The 21039-nt window shown below is 39.8% G+C and overlaps 1 protein-coding gene across 1 annotated transcript in view; it reads right to left on the bottom strand.

Annotated features, from left to right (window-relative positions):
- gfra4b (GDNF family receptor alpha 4b) overlaps positions 1 to 21039 on the bottom strand; it is a 101798-nt gene that overhangs the window by 15662 nt on the left and 65097 nt on the right. Inside the window, exons 2-4 of the mRNA XM_088343561.1 lie at positions 11248 to 11523; positions 9126 to 9206; positions 6063 to 6408 (exon numbers count right to left, since the gene is read on the bottom strand). Coding sequence (XP_088199687.1) covers positions 6063 to 6408; positions 9126 to 9206; positions 11248 to 11523 — 703 coding nt within the window. The remainder of the gene's footprint in view (positions 1 to 6062; positions 6409 to 9125; positions 9207 to 11247; positions 11524 to 21039) is intronic.

Here is a 21039-nt window from a genome sequence, read left to right as displayed (position 1 = left end):
TGAGTTTCCGGCAATGCAAAATTATTTTTCTCTTTTGAATAAATCGACTCATGTACTATTGCAAAGGTTGTACGGCCTACAAACGTCGTTTGTTCTTACAATTCTTTCACAAGATATCCATTTCTTTTTATTTCCTGATATATTTTGTCGCATAATATTAACATTTTTAGGGGCTTATTGAGTCGGTTGGAAGATACAGAACTGTACTTAATCACATTTTTTAGTGGAAGTACAATGTTGGCAACAAGATTCACTTGATATAATTGGAAATTATTTGAATGCAACACAAACTTTTTCTTCTTTTTTCCGTGTTTTTTTTCTACTTTTTTTAAAATTCCTTTAAAAAAAAATCTCATTGTGTTTATTTTTTCCGAGCTGTTACTTTTTTCTTTTTGTTCTGTATTTACTTTTTTCCTACATTTCTTTCTTTTCTTTTTTTCTGGCTCTTTTCCAAATTTTTCCTTCTTTTTTTCTCTTCCTTTTGTTTCTTTTTTTTTTTTTTACAGCTTTTCACTACTTTTTCATTTTGGTATTTTTTTCTTTTTTGTTCTATTCCCCCATTCCATTAAGTCATTTTGTGCATAATTTTACATAACATTTGGTCATGTTGGGATGAAAGAAGCAAAAATAACCCGAAGAGCCGTTTAGGACCCGAAAGTGCCGGTTTCTTTTAGTGAGCCGAGCCGAAGTAGCCGGTTCTCGACAAGCTCTACTGAGTTTACTTTTCAACTTCGTTCGACATTGACTTCAAAATACCGCATTTAGGACACAACGTCAGGGGAACCCGTGTATTTTTACCTTAATGGACTGTAACTTTGACTTAAGTCGCTTCTTAATTAGTAATTTGGAGCCCTCATTTTTGTGCGCTGGCTAGTTTTTTCTTGTGCGCTGAGAATGTGAGAGCAGTGCGCAATTGAGCACGCGCGCAGCTTAGAGGGAACACAGTTCTCAATGCATATAGCGCAGTCCCTCTGTCTCTCATCCAGCGCTCCTTGGAACTCTAGATGTTTATGCCTGAGTGTCTGACTCGCACACTGTTAGCACCCTTCTCTACCTGGTCTGATGCTGTGTCCTGAGGGCCAAATCTAGGCACAGGTCCCTACCAGAAGCTAACAATTACAGAGGCTAATAGGAAGAACAGCACAGTGTTGCATTGTTTTCAACTACTGTAAAGATAATTCCAGGTGTAATTTATGTGGTAAAGTGGTTTGCTATGGTGGCAACAACAATAATTTACTTAAACACATGAAATAGCTTACTTAGGTGGGATCGATACCAAAATTCCCAGTATCGCCCATCTCTAGTTTTCTGTGTGTTTTTAAAGCTTCTTGAAACTTTATGAAAAGCGTTTTGCAACTCAAGACAACTGACACTTTTCTGCATTACTGGTTTTTAAAAATATTGTGCAATTGAAGATATTATACTTGTCTTGTTGACATTGTTATACAGTATTTGCATAGTTTCCATGTTTTAGGTTTTTAATCTGAAGTAGTTGTGATTTTTCATACTGTTACATTTTCCAAAGTGGTTATTTATTAAATAAAATGAAACATCTTTAATGGCTAAAATCTTTGTGCTGTGTTTATCATAATTATGAACTCACGCTACTGGAAGGGTGTTATTATTCAATCATCATGACATGTCCTGGCAAGAAGTATCAAATCGGCATTAATTCATATTATTATTACTATTGATAGTAAATGGTATATTAATGGTATTAATACCATTTACTTCGATCACCTAACCCTAGAATTAGGTACTTTTATCCGCAAACATGCACAACTATCGCAGTAGTCTTTGCGCAAAGCACAACCAGGACGTCACAATCGACCAGAACTGAAAAGAGAGCTATGTTGTCAAGTTATCTGCTTAGCCGGCAAGCGACGGCCTTCTTATAATGACGTATTGTTATGTAAATCAACGTGATGACATATATTTTGAAAGTACGTGGGCCAGGGCACTGTTTGGTCGAGTAATCTTAGTCCGGGCAGAAGGAGGGCGATGAGAGGGGGAAGCACAGTATGAAAATAAACGTCCCTATTGTGAGTCAACCCTTAGAATGTGATCCAATTCCCGTCCAAGGTTCCTTACTGTGATTCATTTCCGACTTGTTATACATTTTATGGTGACGATACCCCTTTTGTACAACCACCTGATTACAAGTGTGATCAAGTCGCCCATAGGTTTCCAATTCCAATCTTTCTGAGACTTTTCTAAGGTTAATTACACTTGTCTGGCTGAACTATAAATGTCACGGATCCCACTCTTAGTACTATTTGTCATGAAGCACTTAAGCCTTTCCCTCAATCAAGAGTTGGAAAGGGTATATTTGGTTTTATCATACCCTGGCTCAACATCAATCATTGAGACTTTTTGCATGTTAGCCTCTTTTATGGACCAAAGTACAATTATCCGAATGTTGCATTTTTAGAAATATATATATATATATATATACCACAGCCATATCCCCCTAGTGCAGACCTGGGCACTCCGGTCCTGGAGGGCCGTATGTTCTGCATGATTTTTGAGGTTTCTCTGATCCAATACAGGTGATTCCAATCACCAGTATCGTTAACGAGGACTTGCTAGCTTGCTAACGAGGTTATAATTTGTATCACCTGAGTTAAAGAAGAGCAAACTTCAAAATCTGGCAGGACGTATGGCCCTCCAGGACCGGAGTGCCCAGGTCTGCCCTAGTGGGAGGTGGCTAGAGTCATTTCTGACTCTTTTTGGGTGATTAATTCAGAGGAGGGGATTCCCAGCCCCCTCGCTCAACCCAACTGAGGTGTTGGGAGTCATTAGGTGACCAAACCCCCCAATTCCAACCCCTAATGCTGAACGCCAAGCAGGGAGGCAATGAGTACCAATGTTGTAGGTATGACTCGGCCGAGGCTTGAACCAGCGACCTCCCAACGCCCTACCATCTAGGCTACCGAGCTGGTATAAAGCTGTAAAAAAATTTTAGAATCTTACTTGTTATTTTTTTCATAATGTACCTACAAATGCTGTATTCAGTATTCATCAATGTCACTGTATTTAGTTATCAAACAACCTGACATAAAACATTTCACCCTTATGTGAAACACACAATACTGACAAAAAAACTCCGAAAACTGAAAACAGACATTATACGTCCTTGACCGATTGCAAATAACAAAAATTTAAATGTAAATCTAAATACAGTGAAGAAAATAAGTATTGGAACACCATGCTATTTTGCAATTTCTGGCAGGGTCTAAAATTTTCAATCGTAGGTGGATGTTCACTGTGAGAGAGATAAACTAAAAAGAAAAATCCAGAAATCACAACGCATTATTTTTTTTACAATTCATTACTATTATGTTAATACTTATTACAGTATATTAATACTGATTATTTTACTAATCAATTAGTGACTATATTATTCTCTGTTGCACCCATAGTCGCGGGTTTGTGTTTTTATGACCTGTGTTTTTATTGACAGTCACATCATACAGGGAATATAAGGGAACATTTAAAATTGTCTTTTAAAAAACAAAGCACTCATGCAGGCTATTCTGAGCGGTTTTGTTTTCCACCAAGTTTCATCAGTCAAACCAGAAATCAATAGAGCTTTGTTGATATCTTGCCTCTTTCTTGAGTGGTGCAGACAAGAAATTGATAGTTTGCACGATAGGTCACTCTCCTATCCCCAGGAATGAGTTTAATGCATAAAAAGATTGAAGAAGGATTTAGGATCGTGGAGCATTAACATCGAACGACCCCAATTTGTTTTTCCCTGTACCATGTTCCTTCGTCGTATTGCGGTTCGACTATCGTATAATCGGTGCATCATAGATTTTTTCCACCCATCCATTTTCTGCGCTGCTTATCCTCAAAGGGAGGTGGTTGGGGGACACCCTTAACTGGTGTCCAGACAGTCCCAGAGCACACAGATGGACAACTCAGTTGTTAATTCATACCAAGGGTCAATTTGGACATGCATGTTTTTGGAACGTGGGATGAAACCGGAGTGCCCGGAGGAAACCCACAGGGAGAACATGCAAACTCCGCACTGGGATGCTGCGGTAGCTGAAATCGAATCCTGAACCTCTGCGCCGTGGAGCTGCGCGCTAAACACCCAACCACCGTGCCACCCCTTTATATGAATTTGTTCTGTGTATTTTTGCATACATTTCAGAATTTCTACCTTTTTTTGAGAGCGCTAATGCACTCAAACCAACTGGAGAACTGACTTATGTTTCCTGCGTGTTTGGCAATTTGAATTTCTCTTTTACATAAGTAGTGACAGGCGAATGACCCCTTTTTCATGATGTCAGCAAGGAATTACAAAAATAGACATTTCCGCATTTAACTTTTGACATTAATTAAATGATGCTTTCATTCATTTCACTCACCAAAATTAATATACCGTGCTTGTTTGCTATGTGGTGCTTTTATATATATATTTTTATAAATATATGTATACACTATAATATTTATTTGCGTCTCGTCTTTCTACAAGTTGCTTTGTTACTATGTTACAAGGGCGGCATTAGCTAAGGAGCTAGAGCGCTCGTCTTGGGATCAAGAGATCGCAGGTTCGATTCCCAGCTCCTCCGTGTTTTATGTCGAAGTTTCCTTGGGCAAGACACTGAATCCCTAATGCCCCCAATAAGCAGGTCGGCGCCTTGCATGGCTGCATGGCCGCTATTGGTGTGTGAGTGTGTGTGTGAATGGGTAAGTGTGAAGCATATTGTAAAGCGCTTTGGGAGGTCTTCATTGACTTGAAAGGCGCGATATAAATGCAGACCATTTCATTTACTTTTACATTTACTTTTACATTTACTTTTACTGCACTGGCTTCCTGTCGCTCAGAGAATAGACTTTAAAACAGCTCTGCTGGTGTATAATTTTCTTCATGGTCTAACACCAAAGTACATCTGTGACATGTTGGTCCCATATGAACCATCTCGGACCCTGAGAACCTCAGGGACAGGCCTTCTGCTGGTGCCCAGAGCCAGGACTAAACAGGGTGAAGCTGCATTTCGGTTCCATGCAGCTAAACTCTGGAATAGTCTTCCTGATGACGTCAGACAGGCGTCTACTCTGACAGTGTTTAAGTCTAGGCTGAAAACAGCTCTGTTAAACTGTGCATACAACTGAAAGGGTTCTATCTGCACTCTTCACTTTGTTTTATCTGTGGTTTTAATGCATTTTAAAAACCACATTTTACATTTTCAATGTGTTTTCTTCTATGTTTTTACTGTAATTGTGTGTTTTCAACCTGTCTCTTTGCCATTTCTGTAAAGCACTTTGAATTGCCTTGTGTATGAATTGTGCTATACAAATAAACTTGCCTTGCCTTACTTTGTATTTGTATAAGGCTTGCTAGATGCATAGACCTACATAACATATGGATGGATACAACTTACATCCATCCATTATCTTCACCGTTTATCCTCAGTTGGGCCGCAGGGATGCTGGAGCCCATCCCAGTTATCTTCGGGCAGTGGGCAGGGGACACCCTCAACGGGTTGCCAACCAGTAGCAGGGCACACAACCCAATCACCCATTCACACTTAGGGACAGTTCGGACCGGCCAATTAACCTGACATGCATGATTTGGGATTTTTGATGTGGGGGGAAACCATCGCAAGCACGGGGAGAACATGCAAACTCCACACAAGAAGGTTCGATCTCATGACCTCAGAACTGTGCCGCACATGCGCTAACCGGTGCGCCGCCGTGCTACCCTGGATACAACTTGTTGCATCAAATATAAATGGTCTGTAGCATTTTCACCGTGGGGCCAGAAAATTCAATGGAAATTTCCCAGAGAAATAAATCAATACACATTAGGCTTTTTTGCGAGTATTTTTCCTTTTATTATTTGTCTGTGGACTACAAGTTGCGATAGAAAAATATCCTGGATGAGGGAAACTACGCGTGTGCAGTAATTCAAAGAGTAAACACGTGCCTTGTGTTAGGCTAACATGCGTTTATGTGCATTTATGTGGTTTCTAATTTGTAGGAATTCACTTAATACAGGAAATCGAGGGAATACTGTGTAATTAACAGTGATCAATGAACAATGCACTTACTTGCAAACGTAGTCGGCCTCGCAGATCCTCCTCTGCGTGATGCAGCTGGGCTTTTCGGCGCTTTCGTACGAGCAGCTCGGGACGATTGTCTGCCTGCGACGCTCGGCGCAGGCCGTGTCCGTGCACGGGCAGAAAAGCAACTCGTGCGTGTGGTCGGCAGGCACACGGTCGAAAAACCTGCGCAGGGCTTTGTTGCATTTCAGCCGGTTGCACAGGCCGGATTTTGCCGCCGGTTTGATGCAGGCCGAGACGTATTCCGTGCGTAGCTTCTGACACAAGTCGTCCACGTTGCAGGCTTTGGCCGCGTCCAAGCAGCGGTTCACGGTGACCACGCCGAGCTCGGAGTCTGTGGAAAGATTTGAGATACAGTAATCCCTCGCTGTATCGCGATCTACTTTTTCGTGGTTTCATCGTGCACTGTGTTCTGCATTCTGATTGGTTAAACAGCCTGCCTGTGTCTGCTGGTGCGTAACAAATCGTTGCACACGTATGTAAAACAGCTTGACGAAACTGTAATTTAGGTTTGCGCTAATCTTATTCAATTGCGAGTTTCTGTTAAAGGCATCATCAGGTCTGACGAAAGCACCTTTGGCCAGGACCCAAAAGGCAAAGGAATATTATTTATATCGCAGACAAAGTTGGCTTTCTTGACATGCATTTTTACGCCACATTTCTGTTTTCAGAAAATATAACATAACATAACATATATAAATATGAAAAATATAAAGTAGAACAGTGGATAGTCTCCTAAATCGAACGTGCAATATAGCAGCCTGTTATTTTTAAAATGGACAGTAGGGTGGTCCTTAATGGGGGTCGAAATGTTTTTTTTTTTAAATATTGGGCTCTGACCCCCCGCATATGTTCTTATATCGATAAAAACACACTGTGTGCAATTTTGAACAATTTGGATAATATTTAGAGGTAGCTCAACGACTTTGAAATTTCCCAAAATGGTAAAATTTTGGCAATTTTCGAGAAAAAACGGAAATCTTAACCCTATGTGTACGGCGTTTTAGAACATCCAATTTCAGTCCATTGCTTATAATTGTAACACAAGAAAAGTTACAAGTAACTTTGTACACTAGGTCTGATATAATGTGCGAAAAATCCTTATTTTTCATACCAAAATTTCAGAGGCCTTGAGCGACCTCTAAATATCCTTTGATTTTGATGAAACTTTGCCTAATTACGTTTTGTATATATTGGAATATATTCAAGGGGTCAGAGCATGCAATTTTAAAAGTCGAAAACTAAGGACCACCCTAATGGACAGTTATTTAAAAACAAAATAACCTTTATAAAGTACAGTACTTTTATTTGTTAAACAAATGCTTAAGCCTGTAAACAGGGTTGTTTGTTTGTTTATGGCGTTTTAAGAAGGAAATTAAATGTTTTTGAGATGAAGTGTTTGAGGATTATGTTAGTAGTGGCAGGATTGGATAGATTGAGAAATGAAATTGTGAGAGACAGAACTGGAGTAGTAGTGGAACTGAGCAAGCGTGTGGATGAAAGAGTACTTGGGTGGTTTGGACACATGGAGAGGATGGATGAAGAGCGAATGTTGAAGATGATCTACAGAGCAGAAGTAAATGGAAGGAGACCAAGCGGAAGGCCGCGATTGAGGGAAGAGGTCTCAATATAGTGGAAGCTAAAGCTCTTGTTGGTGATAGGAATGAATGGAGAGGTGTTGTGAAAGGATAGTTGGATGTTTGGACGCATTCTATGATGCGGCAGGGGTAAACCAGTGAAAGCTGTCGAGACCTGCTGTTGAACAGAAGAGTGTGTTGTGTCACCCTGACCCAAGTGACACGGCCGCTTTCTCGTGTCCCGTTTCATCTGGAGGGACAAAAGCCTGACCAACTTAGGTGCCGAGGTGCTTAACTTGTTTGGGTGTTTGGGCATTTGGGTTGGCCATGGTCCAAAAATTTACTTTTTTTTCGTTTTTGTATGTGTTTGTCTTGCTGTCAGTCACCCCTCGAGGGATATGACCAGGGTAGATAGTTTTTGCGTTATATTTCAGCGCAGCAACAAAAAAAAGACAACAGTAATAGTAATCACTCTGGGTCAGAGTCACTGTCTGAAAATCCCTAGGCCGTCTGCTGCCATCCCTATCAGTGTGGATAAGCCACTCTCAGGTCACTTTCCTCACATGATTAGTCTGTGCCTTGCCAAATATCATATATTATTTATAGTACGATTTTTGTTTTTGTTTTTACTGTATTTCAATCATTTTGTGCGTCTGTGTATCAGATGTTTCGGGTTGTTGGTAGGGGGTTTCATTGTCCTGTTGTACAGTGAATGTTTTTAAACAGCATTTCGCGTGGGTATTTATTTCCTGAAAAGTGATTCACAAAGAAATTTGATTTGATTTGTATCCTAGCCTAATGTTGTAGTGAAGTCAGCAAATGCGATTTATTTTAATTTCGATGATACATTAAATAAGACATTTACACACAATACAACCAATAAAGGTCTTAACACAGACCCTTGAGGGGCTCCCCTGCTAATGTTTATAAGACTTGAATTGCTGTCACCAATCTGTACCGATTGAGATCTTTTTTGTTCTTTTGTTTCAACATATTATTTAATAAATAAGTAAATAAAGGTTTCTACTTTGCGATTCTGACTATCTTGGGTCATTTTTGGCACACAACCCCCTGAAAAGGGATTGCTGAAGTTGAATTAATACAAAGAGTCAAAAAACTTTTTTCTTATTAAAGTTAGCTTCTATTTAAGTTCAATATCAATCAGATTTAAAGGTCCATTTAATTTTATGATTCAGCAAAGTCCTCGTAATTCTTAAAAGTAAACACTGTGATTACATTTTGCCGCCTCAGCAGTAAGATCCCATTTCCACTCATGGGTTGTGTTATAGTATCACAGTGTGTGGACAAAGGTATCAATTCGGATGCAGGAATTTCGTTGAGATAAATAGTGAAGCTGTCTTCAGAACAAAACGAGCCTGTCTTTGCCTCGGGCCAGCTGTCAGGGAAAATCCAAGCGCACCCCGAAGGGTTGAAAAGTAGAAACATGAAAGTTAATGAAGGTCAGTTGACTTGCCTGCTGTGATAGAGGCCAAACGGACGTAGTCGTAATCCCTCTGCACCGTCTCATAAGGATAACTCTCCACCAAGTTGAGTCCTGAGGGAGGAAGGAGATGTAATTTGCCTGCAATTCGTCCAAGTGATTGCACAATATTAACTGAAGACTTACTTATTTTCTATGGGGAAATTTTATATGTACAGTATGTCACAAAAGTGCGTACACATTTCACATTCCTGCCGAGATTTCACTATACCGTTTAATGGAACATCACTGAAGAAGCATCACTTTGAGGCAATGAAAAGAAGTGTGTCAACAAAGGTCATTGCATACTGGAAAGATATCCTCTGGTCTAATGAAACAAATATCATTTTTGGAGGGCTCGGATGGTGTGAAATATGTGTGGCAGCAACTATGTGAGGGGTACAAACATGTTTGTTTCGTGCCTAACGTCATGCATTGTGTTGCGAATGTCATGGTTTGGGATTGAATGAGTGCAACTGGAATTAAGGAGTTGCATTTTATTAGGAGAAATATAAACTCCAGTCCGTATTGTGGAATACTGGAGCAGAGAATGATTCCCTCCCTTCAGTAACTGGGTTGCAGGACGATTTTCCAGCCTGACAATGACTCCAAATATACTTCTAAGATAACCAGGGCTTTTTAAAGGGGTAAAGGGGATGAACTGGCCAAGCATGTTTCCAGAGCTAAATCCAATACAACATCTTTGGGGCATTCTCAAGCGGAAGGTGGAGAAGCACAAGATTTTGAATATACCACAGCTCATTAATGTTGTCATGGAGGAGTGGAAGCGCATTTCTGTGGGAATTTGTAAAGCTCTGGTGAAATCCATGGCCAGGAGGATTTAGGTGGGTTTGCAAAATCATGGTGGCCTCACAAAATAGTGAAGAGTGTACCCACTTTTGTTACCAGGGGTTTAGCTACTATCTATCTACCTACCCGGGTCACTTCCATCGAGAGGGGTGACTATATTTGCCGTTTTTTGAGGGTAAATATAAATGTACACTCTTATATACTGTAAGCTTTACACAGACTACTTTTCATTGTGTCAAAGCGATGTTTCTTAAGTGTTGTTAAATTAAACATTATGATGCAAACTTTGCAGAAATTGCGCAGTGTACTCTCTTGTGTGACATACTGTACACTGTAATGTACATATATATATAAAATCTTTCTTTACTTGTGTTTATTTTTTTCCTTAGAACACATACTATTATTGCTATAAAATGTCAGTTTAACTCCCTGACACAGTAGTTTCCGCTGATGACAAACTAATACTGAATTACCTTGGCTGACAAAAATGTGTGATTTGAATATTCATTGTTTCATTAATGCATTCATTCATTCATTCATTCATCGTCAAGTTTATTTGCAGGGTTGGGTAGGGTTACTTTAACTTGATTACTTTCAATTACTTTTGGATTACTCCAATACCAAATATGCTAATAAAAGACAAAAGAAACTAAATATGAATAAAATGACTAAATTTTGTGCAGCCTTGGGGAGAAACGGAATACGTGGAATGGCAAAAATGATGTTGGCAAGCTGTTTGGATTTATTTTAATTTTGTTTCTGTCGCATTTTATGTTGGTTTTGCCGGAGATCAAAGAGATCAAAGCCAGGAGAGAAAGCTTACCACGTGTTGTGAGTCACAATTTGTTTCATATTTAGTTTCTTTTGTCTTTTATTGGCATATTTGGTATTGGAGTAATCCAAAAGTAATTGAAAGTAATCAAGTTAAAGTAACCCTACCCAACCCTGTTTATTTGTGACGCCCTTAATCACAAGGAGTCTCAAAGGGCTGCACAGACTATTGCAAACTACAGACTATTATGACACCATCCCCAGATGTAAAACCTAAATGAGGGCAAGGAAAAATTCAAAAACCTTAACATGAGTCAAGTTTATTTGTGATCTTTTAACATGGACTCTCCCCATGTTTGTGTAGGTCTTCTACAATTTCACTCCCGGACTAAATTCATTAAAGAGTGAATTTTATATCTGAGTCAGATAAACCCATGAAAAGGGCCAACCCTGGTTCGCGAGCCATACGCTCCCAACCCCTGTTCAAGTGTATGTTTCTCAAAAGCAATTTTTACAACATTATTCAAGAACAAACCATGAATGATGGACTGATGGAGGCTCCAGTAGATGCTCAGGCAGTTCTTCTCCTTCTTCATGCCCCGTTTACACTGGCAGCCATGCAAAGGGCTGGAAAGCAGGGCAGACACAGCATTGGCGCACTGGCTCCTGGCTCCGGGGCCCAACTTCATGCTGCCGTTGCCCGCCACGCATTGGCGAAGTGTTCTCAGGCGCGGGCTGCAGGTATCGTCGCTCGAACACAAGTCTCCGGCCAGTAAGCAGTCACTGCCGGCCAGTGCAACCTCCAAAAGAGCTGCGTGGGAGACAAGGAGAATGATTCATTTTGTAAAAGTCCGCAAGTAAGGTCATGAGAACATTGGCTCTCGAATGAGTTAAGCTAGGGATTGGCAACCCAAATTATTAAAAAAGCCGTAATGGACCAAAGAAAATGACGAAAAACGTAAAGTTTTGTACAAACCCCTTTTTGAATTAAAACCAAAATATATTTGTACTTGACTCATTCAATGCCAGACATTTTGTCTCAAATGGGAAGTGCGGCTGTCAGCCAATATTTGCCATTTTGAGTCATTTTTAAAGGCCTACAGAAAATGTCGTTTTGTAGCTAGATACAGTAGGCAAAGGATATATCGAAAGAGCTAGAACCTTTATCCTTCATTAGAAACATGTATGTTTCTAGCTTTTACCATTGTTTAGTAAACAACAGTTGAACATTGCTAAGTTTCTTGAAAATACTAATGACCAAGAAAACGTCTAAGAAAATCGGCTTTTTGTGAAAGGATGCATTTCCAGGGGAACTTTCACTTTGGTGCTTTTTTTCCCCATTTGTTTACCTCCAATATCTAAACAATGCTTCCCATAAACAAGAGGACACTTTGCTTGCAAAATAATGTTTTATTGCAAGAGCACTCAACTTATTCATGGACGTTGCATTTACTCTGCAAGAACATTTTAGGGCTCGATGTTTCCAGTCACATGATCACACGATGTCACTCTCTCAATCACTGAATAGAGAAAGCAAACATGACAAAGTGGGGGCTCCTCAATGTGTGGACAAATACGTACTGAAATCCATCCCAGAGGCTTGATACTGCATGATCAGCAGCAGCGTAGCCTTTTAAATAGTTTCAAAAATAAAACAAACCAAAAAAATATATTTTTAGATTTTGACACTTTTTGTTTTTAGAACAAAACAAAAAGTTTCCGGCAATGCAAAATATTTTTCACTTTTGAATGAATTGACTCATGTACGATTGCAAAGGTTGTACTGCCTACAAACGTCGTTTACTTTTACAATTCTTTCACAAGATTTCCATTTCTTTTTTTTCCTGGTATCTTTTGTTGCATAATACTAACATTTTGGGGGACTTGTTTAGTCGGTTGCACGATAGAGAACTGTATTTGATCACATTTTGTAGTGGAAGTACAATGTTGGCAACAAGATTGACTTGAAATAATTGCAAATTATTTGAATGCAACACAAACTTTTTCTTCTTCCGTTTTTTTCTCGTTTTTTTTAATTCCTTTTTTAAAAAATCTCGTGTTTATTTTTTCCTAGCTGTTACTTTTTTCTTGCTTTTTTGTTCTCTATTTACTTTTTTCCTTTTTTTTGTTTCTTTCTTTTCTTCTGGCTTTTTTCTGATTTTTCTTTTCCTGCTCTTTTTTTCTCTTTTCTCTCTTTCTTTTGTTTCTTTATTTCTCAGCTTTTCACTACTTTTTCATTTTGGTATTTTTTTATTTGCTCTACCCCCTCCTTCCTTTATGTCATTTTGTGTATAATTTTACGTAATATTTGGTCATGTAAGGATTAAAGAAGCAAAAATAACCTGAAGAGCCGTTTGGGACCCGAAAGAGCCGGTTCTTTTTAGTGAGCCGAGCCGAAGAAGCCGGTTCTCGAAAAACTCTACTGACTTTACTCAACTTCATTCTACTTCGACCTTGACCTCAAAATACCGGATTTAGAAGACAGCGTCAGGGGAACCCGTGTATTTTTACTTTCATGCACTGTAACTTTGACTTAATTCGCTTCTTAATTAGCAATTTTGAGCTGGCTAGATTTTCTTGTGCGCAGAAAAGCTCTGGGTAGTGCGCAATTGCGCATACGCGCAGCTTAGAGGGAACATTGCGCGGGAAGCAGGTCGCTCTGATACTTGGATTGCGCTCCAAACGTGGAAGTGGCGAGCGATGGAAAAAAAAAACGGGTCAGTAGCTGGTATAGGAGAGCAAAAATATGGTCACGGTCAAAAGCGAGTTGTAAGCCGGAATAGAAGAAAAGACGTGGTCGGGGACAAAAGAGGTCGAAAGCCGGGACGGGAGGGTAGACGTGGTCAGGATCAAAAACAGGTCGAAGCTGGGGAACAGACGGGAGCAAAAAATGGGACAGGTAGGAGTCAGGGTAAAAAAAGGTTCACAGACGGACAAGTACTGATCGGGAGACAATCCGTCCGAGGCAGTTGGCGCCAAAGGAGTGGGCAAGGCTGAGTCACATCAGTAATCATGACAGTTACATTAAGTACACCCCCAAAACTTTAATGTGGGTTCATTCGGATCAATATCTTATCCACAATTTTTAAATGGAAAAAGAAGCTGCAGTACCTGCAACAGAAAGGTTTCCTTCACACAGTGCCTCTTTGATTCCAATAGTCTCCTTTTCAAATGATATTCACAATTACACCCTAAGAAAAGGTTAGGAGGGTTTCGCAAACTCATTTCAATTTCATGAAAGCAGTGATCTTTAAGACATCTCCTCTCTTTCTTCTTTTGCCTCTCCGAAGGAAGTATCTTCTGTTAGTTTTATGAGCTTTCCATGTCATCGTCCGGCGTGTGAACTCTGACCGGAAGTGTCAGACATCTGCATCAAATAAAACCTCTTCACACTAAGCGCAGCAGATAATTCTGCGACACAATCCCGAAACTCCCTGGAGCTCTCGCCGACATCTCATATTTAAGCGTGCGTAAGCTCTCGTTTTCTCGACTTCAATCGTCAGCAAAAACCCTGTAATATACCACTGTATGCAGTGTTCTCGTTTGCCCGCGTCCCTGCCTCCTAGACGCATCATTTTTGCTGGGGACGCATAATGTCAAGACACAAAAATGTCATTTTTACCCGATTACATTTTTTTTAAACAAAGATTTACCGCACTCCAAACTTTTCGTCAGGCAGATCCGCTATTATTGTTTTGGTCTCGCGGTTGGAGTTTTCGTCTACACGCAAACGAGATCTCGTTGTTTCGAGATTACGTCATTGTTGTGGTGGTTGTCGTCGAGGGAAGGTGAAGGCTAAGTATGCCTCCGAAAAAAGTTAATATTAGGTGAAAATCAACACAAAATTAGTAATTTCTTCAGTGTCAGTAATAAGTTGAAACTTAATGCAGAAAGTGATAGCAACGGCAATAATTCCGGCACGAAGAAACAGCGGAGAAATTCTTCAGAAGTGCGCGTAGGCAAGGAAAACACGTGTGTTAAAGCCAACGTTTCGACGAAAGAAAACAAACAAAAGAATACTCTTAGCGAGGACTTTTCTGCCAAAATGGACTCAATTATATTCCTGGTGACGCTATGAGGAGGATGATAATGGATTGGACCTTGAGAAGGCATTACAACTGTGGCGGGACAGCAAACCACAAAGAATATATGAATTGGAAAATCTGAAGTGATAACTTGCTTTGTATTACCAATTAACTGTGATGATTAAAACTGCACGAATATACAGTATAGACTAATATTTCAGCAATATTATTTTGTATAATGTACAATATTGTGAACTGAAAAATCTGAAGTGATAACTGCTTTGTATTAGCAATTAACTGTGATGATTAAAACTAAATGAAAATATAGATCAATATAATTATTTCAGCAATAATATTTTGTATAATGTACAATATTGTTGTGAACTGAAAAATCTTGAAGTGATAACTGATTTGTATTACCAATATACTGTGATGATTAAGACTGAATGAATATATAGATTTATATTATATATTTGTCGCCGATTAACAATGTCAACCTCGATAACACTAAATTTTGGGGACCCATACATCTCTGTTGGGACCAGTGATCCCTCTAAGCTGCGTGCGTGCACAATTGCGCACTGCTCGCACATTCTCTGCGCACAAGAAAATCTAGCCAGCGCACAAAAATGAGTGCTCAAAATTACTAATTAAGAAGCGACTCAAGTCAAAGTTACAGTGCATGAAGGTAAAAATACACGGGTTCCCCTGACGTTGTGTCCTAAATGCGGTATTTTGAAGTCGAGTCGAAGGAGAACGAAGTTGAGTAAAGTTAGTAGAGTTTGTCGGGGAACCGGCTTCTTCGGCTCAGCTGAATAAAAGGAACCGGCTCTTTCGGGTCCTAAACGGCTCTTCGGGTTGTTTTTTGCTTCTTTAATCCCAACATGACCAAATATTATGTAAAATTATGCACAAAATGACTTAAAGGAAGGGGGGAATAGAACAAAAAAGAAAAAAATACCAAAATGAAAAAGTAGTGAAAAGCTGAGAAAAAAAGAAACAAAAGGAAGAGAAAAAAAGAAGGAAAAATTTAGAAAAAAGCCAGAAAAAAGAAAAGAAAGAAATGTAGGAAAAAAATAAATAGAGAATAAAAAGAAAAAAGGAACAGCTTGGAAAAAATAAACACAATGAGTTTTTTTTAAGTAATTAAAAAAAAAGTAGAAAAAACAACACAGAAAAAAAGAAAAAGTTTGTGTTGCATTCAAATAATTTCCCATTTTATCAAGTGAATCTTGTTGCCAACAATGTACTTCCACTAAAAAATGTGATTAAGTACAGTTACAACTGACTCAATAAGCCCCCAAAAATGTTAATATTATGCGACAAAATATATCAGGAAATAAAAAGAAATGGATATCTTGTGAAAGAATTGTAAGAACAAACGACGTTTGTAGGCCGTACAACCTTTGCAATAGTACATGAGTCAATTCATTCAAAAGAGAAAAATAATTTTGCATTGCCGGAAACTCAGCAAAATGTAACTTGATGTCAAGTTTTGGACATGTTTGATCATGAATTATCTTGCCACACTTGGGATTTTGGTGGCTCACTGTTGTTTCAAGCTGCTCACCGACTTTGTGTGAACGCTCAGACCCCTGCAAAATTAGAGGGAACATTGGTTGGGACCCATAGATTTTTGAGCATGCGAGTCCCCAGGACACATCGCTTTTCACAGATAAAATGAACACTGTGTATATGGTCGTGCGTGAGCGTGTAGCAGTCAAAATTGTGCAGAATAGTCAGCATCCATTATGAATGCAAATGGATAAGTTGATTAGACATTTCCAATAAGCTCATCTTGATGTAGCAGCAAGCCTTCGCCAATTAACCATGCCAGTAATCAATGCATTCCAGGGCTGAGTTAAGTCCTCACTTTGCCTGCCACATAAATCACGGGCGGATTAGCTTATCAGTTACCCGTTCACGCCGACTAAATGGCCCACTGCAGGGCAGATCAAATGGAAAATGAAACGTAATGAGGCCGAGCGGAGTGGAGGCGTCGCTACCGCTCCTGTAAACGATGGCAAGATTTAGAAATGGATTTTATGCTACTTGAGTGACAAGCGCAAAGGTTTCGTAAGATGGCCGACACATCACCCTTTCAAAAAGCCCTCACATACCTAATAACCTTACCCCGGTTCCGCTAACTCCTGACCTAAACCCTAACGCAAGGGTCTGGAACTTTTATGGCTTAAAGAGCCATGATAGCTAAATATTTCATTTCATTTTGGAGAGCCACACCGTATATTCTAAGACACAATTCAACCAAACAGCCAAACATAATTCTTCAGCACATTTTATTGATGATTTGATAAAATAAAAACAATTCATCACATCCACTACACAGCATCAGCTCCAAACAGTCTTGTTCCACGGACAGACTGAGGAGATCATTTCTTCCTCATGCCATGAGGCTCTTGAACTTCATCCGGGGGAGTAAAAGCCCACATTAAACCCCACCCCCACATTTGCATATTACCCTATTCTTATTACAGTGTGTATTTTATGTAGCACTATTTAAATACTCTATGTCTACACATTATACACATTATGGTTATACACATATAACCAGCTTGGTGGCCTTGGGGGTATGGCGCCCGCCCCGAGACTGGGAGGTTGTGGTTCAAGCCTCGGCCAAGTCATGCCTAAGACTTAAACATTGGTACCGTTGCCTTTCTGCTTGGCGTTCAGCATTAGGGGTTGGAATTGGGGGTTTGGTCACCTAATGACTCCCAACACCTCAGTTGGGTTGAGCGAGGGGGCTGGGAATCCCCTCCTCTAAAAAGAGTCAGAAATTACTCTAGCCACCCCCCACTAGGGGAATATGGCTGTGGTATATATATATATATATATATATATATATATATATATATATATATATATATATATATATATATATATTTACATTATATTGGGTATTTCTGTATTCTCATCTCATCTCATTAGCTACACCGCTTATCCTCAGTAGGGTCGCGGGGGTGCTGGAGCCCATCCCAGCAATCATTGGGCAGTGGGCAGGGGACACCCTGAACTGGTTGCCGGCCAATCGCAGGGCACACGGGGACAGACAACTCACTCGCTCAATCACACCTAGGGACAATTTGGACCGGCCAATTCACCTGACATGCATGTTTTTGGAATGTGGGAGGACACCGGAGTGCCCGGAGGAAACGCACGCAAGCACGGGGAGAACATACAAACTCCGCACAGGAAGTCTGGAGCTGGATTTGAACCCATGACAGGTTCCCATGACATGAACTGTGCCGCACAAGCGCTAACCACTGCGCCGCCGTGCTGCCCATTTCTGTATTCTATTTCTTTTATTTTATTGTTTTATTTATCAACACAAGGATACTGCTGGAAGTGTGAATTTCCCTACTGGGATGAATAAAGTATCTATCTATCTCTTTCTCTCTCTCTCTCTCTCTCTCTATCTTTCTCTATCTATCCATCTCTATCTATCTATCTCTATCTATTTTGCTCTCTATCTATCTATCTATCTAATAAGCTTGTGTCCCATATCAACTAATATTCCAATTAAAATGTGTCTCCCTACCACAATTATTCCAGATGGTTGAAGGTTATTATGGCCGCCATTTTTGTTATAAATAATGGTTGCAAAATACTGCAAACAAGAAGGATCCGACTACCCCTACCGCGCACCAACTCAAATTGCTCTCTCTGCTTCGCTGGCATTTTCAGGTGTTTGCATTTTGTTACAGTGGCTTGCGAAACTATTTGGCCCTCTTGAACTTTGTGACCTTTTGCCACATTTCAGACTTCAAACATCAAGATATAAAACTGTAATTTCTTGTGAAGCATCAACACTAAGTGGGACACAATCATGAAGTGGAACACACTTTATTGGATATTTTAAACTTTTTTAACAAATAAAAAACGAAAAAGTGGGTGTGCAAAATGATTCAGCCCCATTGAGTTCATACTTTGTAGCGCTACCTTGTGCTGCGATGACATCTGCAAGTCTCTTGAGGTATGCCTCTATGAGTTTTACACATCGAGAAACTGATATTTTTGCCCATTCCTCCTTGCAAAACAGGTCAAGCTCAGTGACGTTGGATGGAAAGTTTTTGTGAACAGCAGTTTTCAGGTCTTTCCGCAGATTCTAAGTTGGATTGAGGTCTGGACTTTGACTTGGCCATTCTAAAACCTTGATATGATTTTTCATGAACCATTCCATTAGCTTTTGCTTTGTTTTGGATCATTGTCTTGTTAGAAGACAAATCTCAGTCTCAGGTCTTTTGCGGACTCCATCATGTTTTCTTCCAGAACGGTCCTGTATTTGGCTCCATCCATCTTCCCATCAATTTTAACCATCTACCCCGTCCCTGCTGAAGAAAAGCAGGCGCGAACCATGATACTGCCACCACCATGTTTGACTGTGGGGATGGTGTGTTGAGGGTGATGAGCTGTGCTGCTTTTACGCCAAGCATAACGTCTTGCATTGTTGCCAAAAAGTTCGATTTTTTTGTCTCATCGGACCAGAGCACCTTCCTCCACAAGTTTGTTGTGTCTCCCAGGGTGGCTTGTGGAAAAAATTTAAACAACACCTTTTATGGATACCTTTAAGTAATGGCTTCCTTCTTGCCAGATTTTTGCAGTATACGAGTGATTGTTGTCCTATGGACAGATTCTCCCACCTCACCTGTAGACCTCTGCCGTTCATCCAGAGTGATCTTGGGCCTCTTGGCTGCATCTCTGATCAGTTTTGTCCTTGTATGAGCTGAAAGTTTAAGGGAATGGCCAGATATTGGTAGATTTGAAGTGGTCTGATACTCCTTCCATTTCAATATTATTGCTTGCACAGTGCTCCTTGGGATGTTAAAAGCTTGGGAAATCTTTTTGTATCCAAATCCAGCTTTAAACCTCTCCACAACAGTATCTCTGACCTGCCTGGTGTGTTCCTCGTTCTTCATGATCCTCTGTGCGCTTTAAACAGACCTCTGAGACTTTCACAGTGCAGGTGCATTTATACAGAGACTTGATTACACACAGGTGGATTCCATTTATCATCGTTAGTCATTTAGATCAACATTGAATCATTCAGAGATCCTCGCTGAACATCTGGACAGAGTTTGCTGCACTGAAAGTAAAGGGGCTGAATCATTTTGCACACTCAGTTTTTAGTTCTTTATTTGTTAAAAAGGTTAAAAATATCCAATAAAGTGTGTTCCACTTCATGATTGTGACCCACTTATTGTTGATGCTTCACAAGAAATTACAGTTCAAGGGGGCCAAATAGTTTCGCAAGCCACTGTATGTGTATTTTTCTTCTCATAGTATCCCCACAGTGAACATACATTGTTAGATTAGCTTACATATACAGGTTTCAATGAAGACTTGGAGCCAAAATGGGGTCTGTTAGTTTGACACAATGACTGTAAATTGTAGTTAGGATTTCTCCCTATATATTCTCGACTAAATCATGCTTGTTTCTAAGAAGCTCCAGTTTCATAAAAACTAGGATTGGGAAGTTTTAGAGAAGTTGAGCATGACCATTGTTTTATCTCTGAGCCAGATATACTCTTGAAAAAAGCCTTACCTAGCTCATTAGCAATACGTTTCCTGACCCCTGCCCAAAACCTTAACTCTACTAATAAGAACTTTGAGGTACAATTCCGCAATGAACCTGAAATCCATTTAAATCTAATCAATGAACTTTGTTTGACTTCTGGTTATTTTTTTTCCTGTAGTTTCTAAACTGTTGGCTGCCCTGTAACAACAAGCTAAACGGTAACATTCACGCTCATTAAACGGCTCTTTGTAAACAAATGGTACCGGCGGTACTCATTCGAGTCCATCTGTTTGTGCTTTTTGATAATGGACACTAAGCGAAGACGGAGACTGCTACAGTCGCTCTTCGCTAGCTGTCGTCCACTTGACTCAAGTAGTCCACATTAACAATATCGCCAGGGTTGGGTAGGGTTACTTTAACTTGATTACTTTCAATTACTTTTGGATTACTCCAATACCAAATATGCTAATTAAAGACAAAAGAAACTAAATATGAATAAAATTACTAAATTTTGTGCAGGCTCGGGGAGTAACGGAATACATGGAACGGCAAAAATGATGTTGGCTAGCTGTTTGGATTTATTTTCATTTTGTTTCTGTCGCATTTTATGTTAGTTTTGCCGGAGATCAAAGAGATCAAAGCTAGGAGAGAAAGCTTACCACGTTTTGTGAGTCATCATTTTATTCATATTTAGTTTATTTTGTCTTTTCTCAGTTAATCTAATGTCAAGTCTGGTCCAACATTGATTTGGCAAGGCAAACAATATTTT

This window comes from Urocampus carinirostris, chromosome 9 (genome assembly GCF_059441175.1).
Source record: "Urocampus carinirostris isolate Australia breed hairy pipefish chromosome 9, RoL_Ucar_1.0, whole genome shotgun sequence".
NCBI classification, from domain to species: Eukaryota; Metazoa; Chordata; class Actinopteri; order Syngnathiformes; family Syngnathidae; genus Urocampus; species Urocampus carinirostris.
This window is presented reverse-complemented; position numbering and strand designations above follow the sequence as displayed.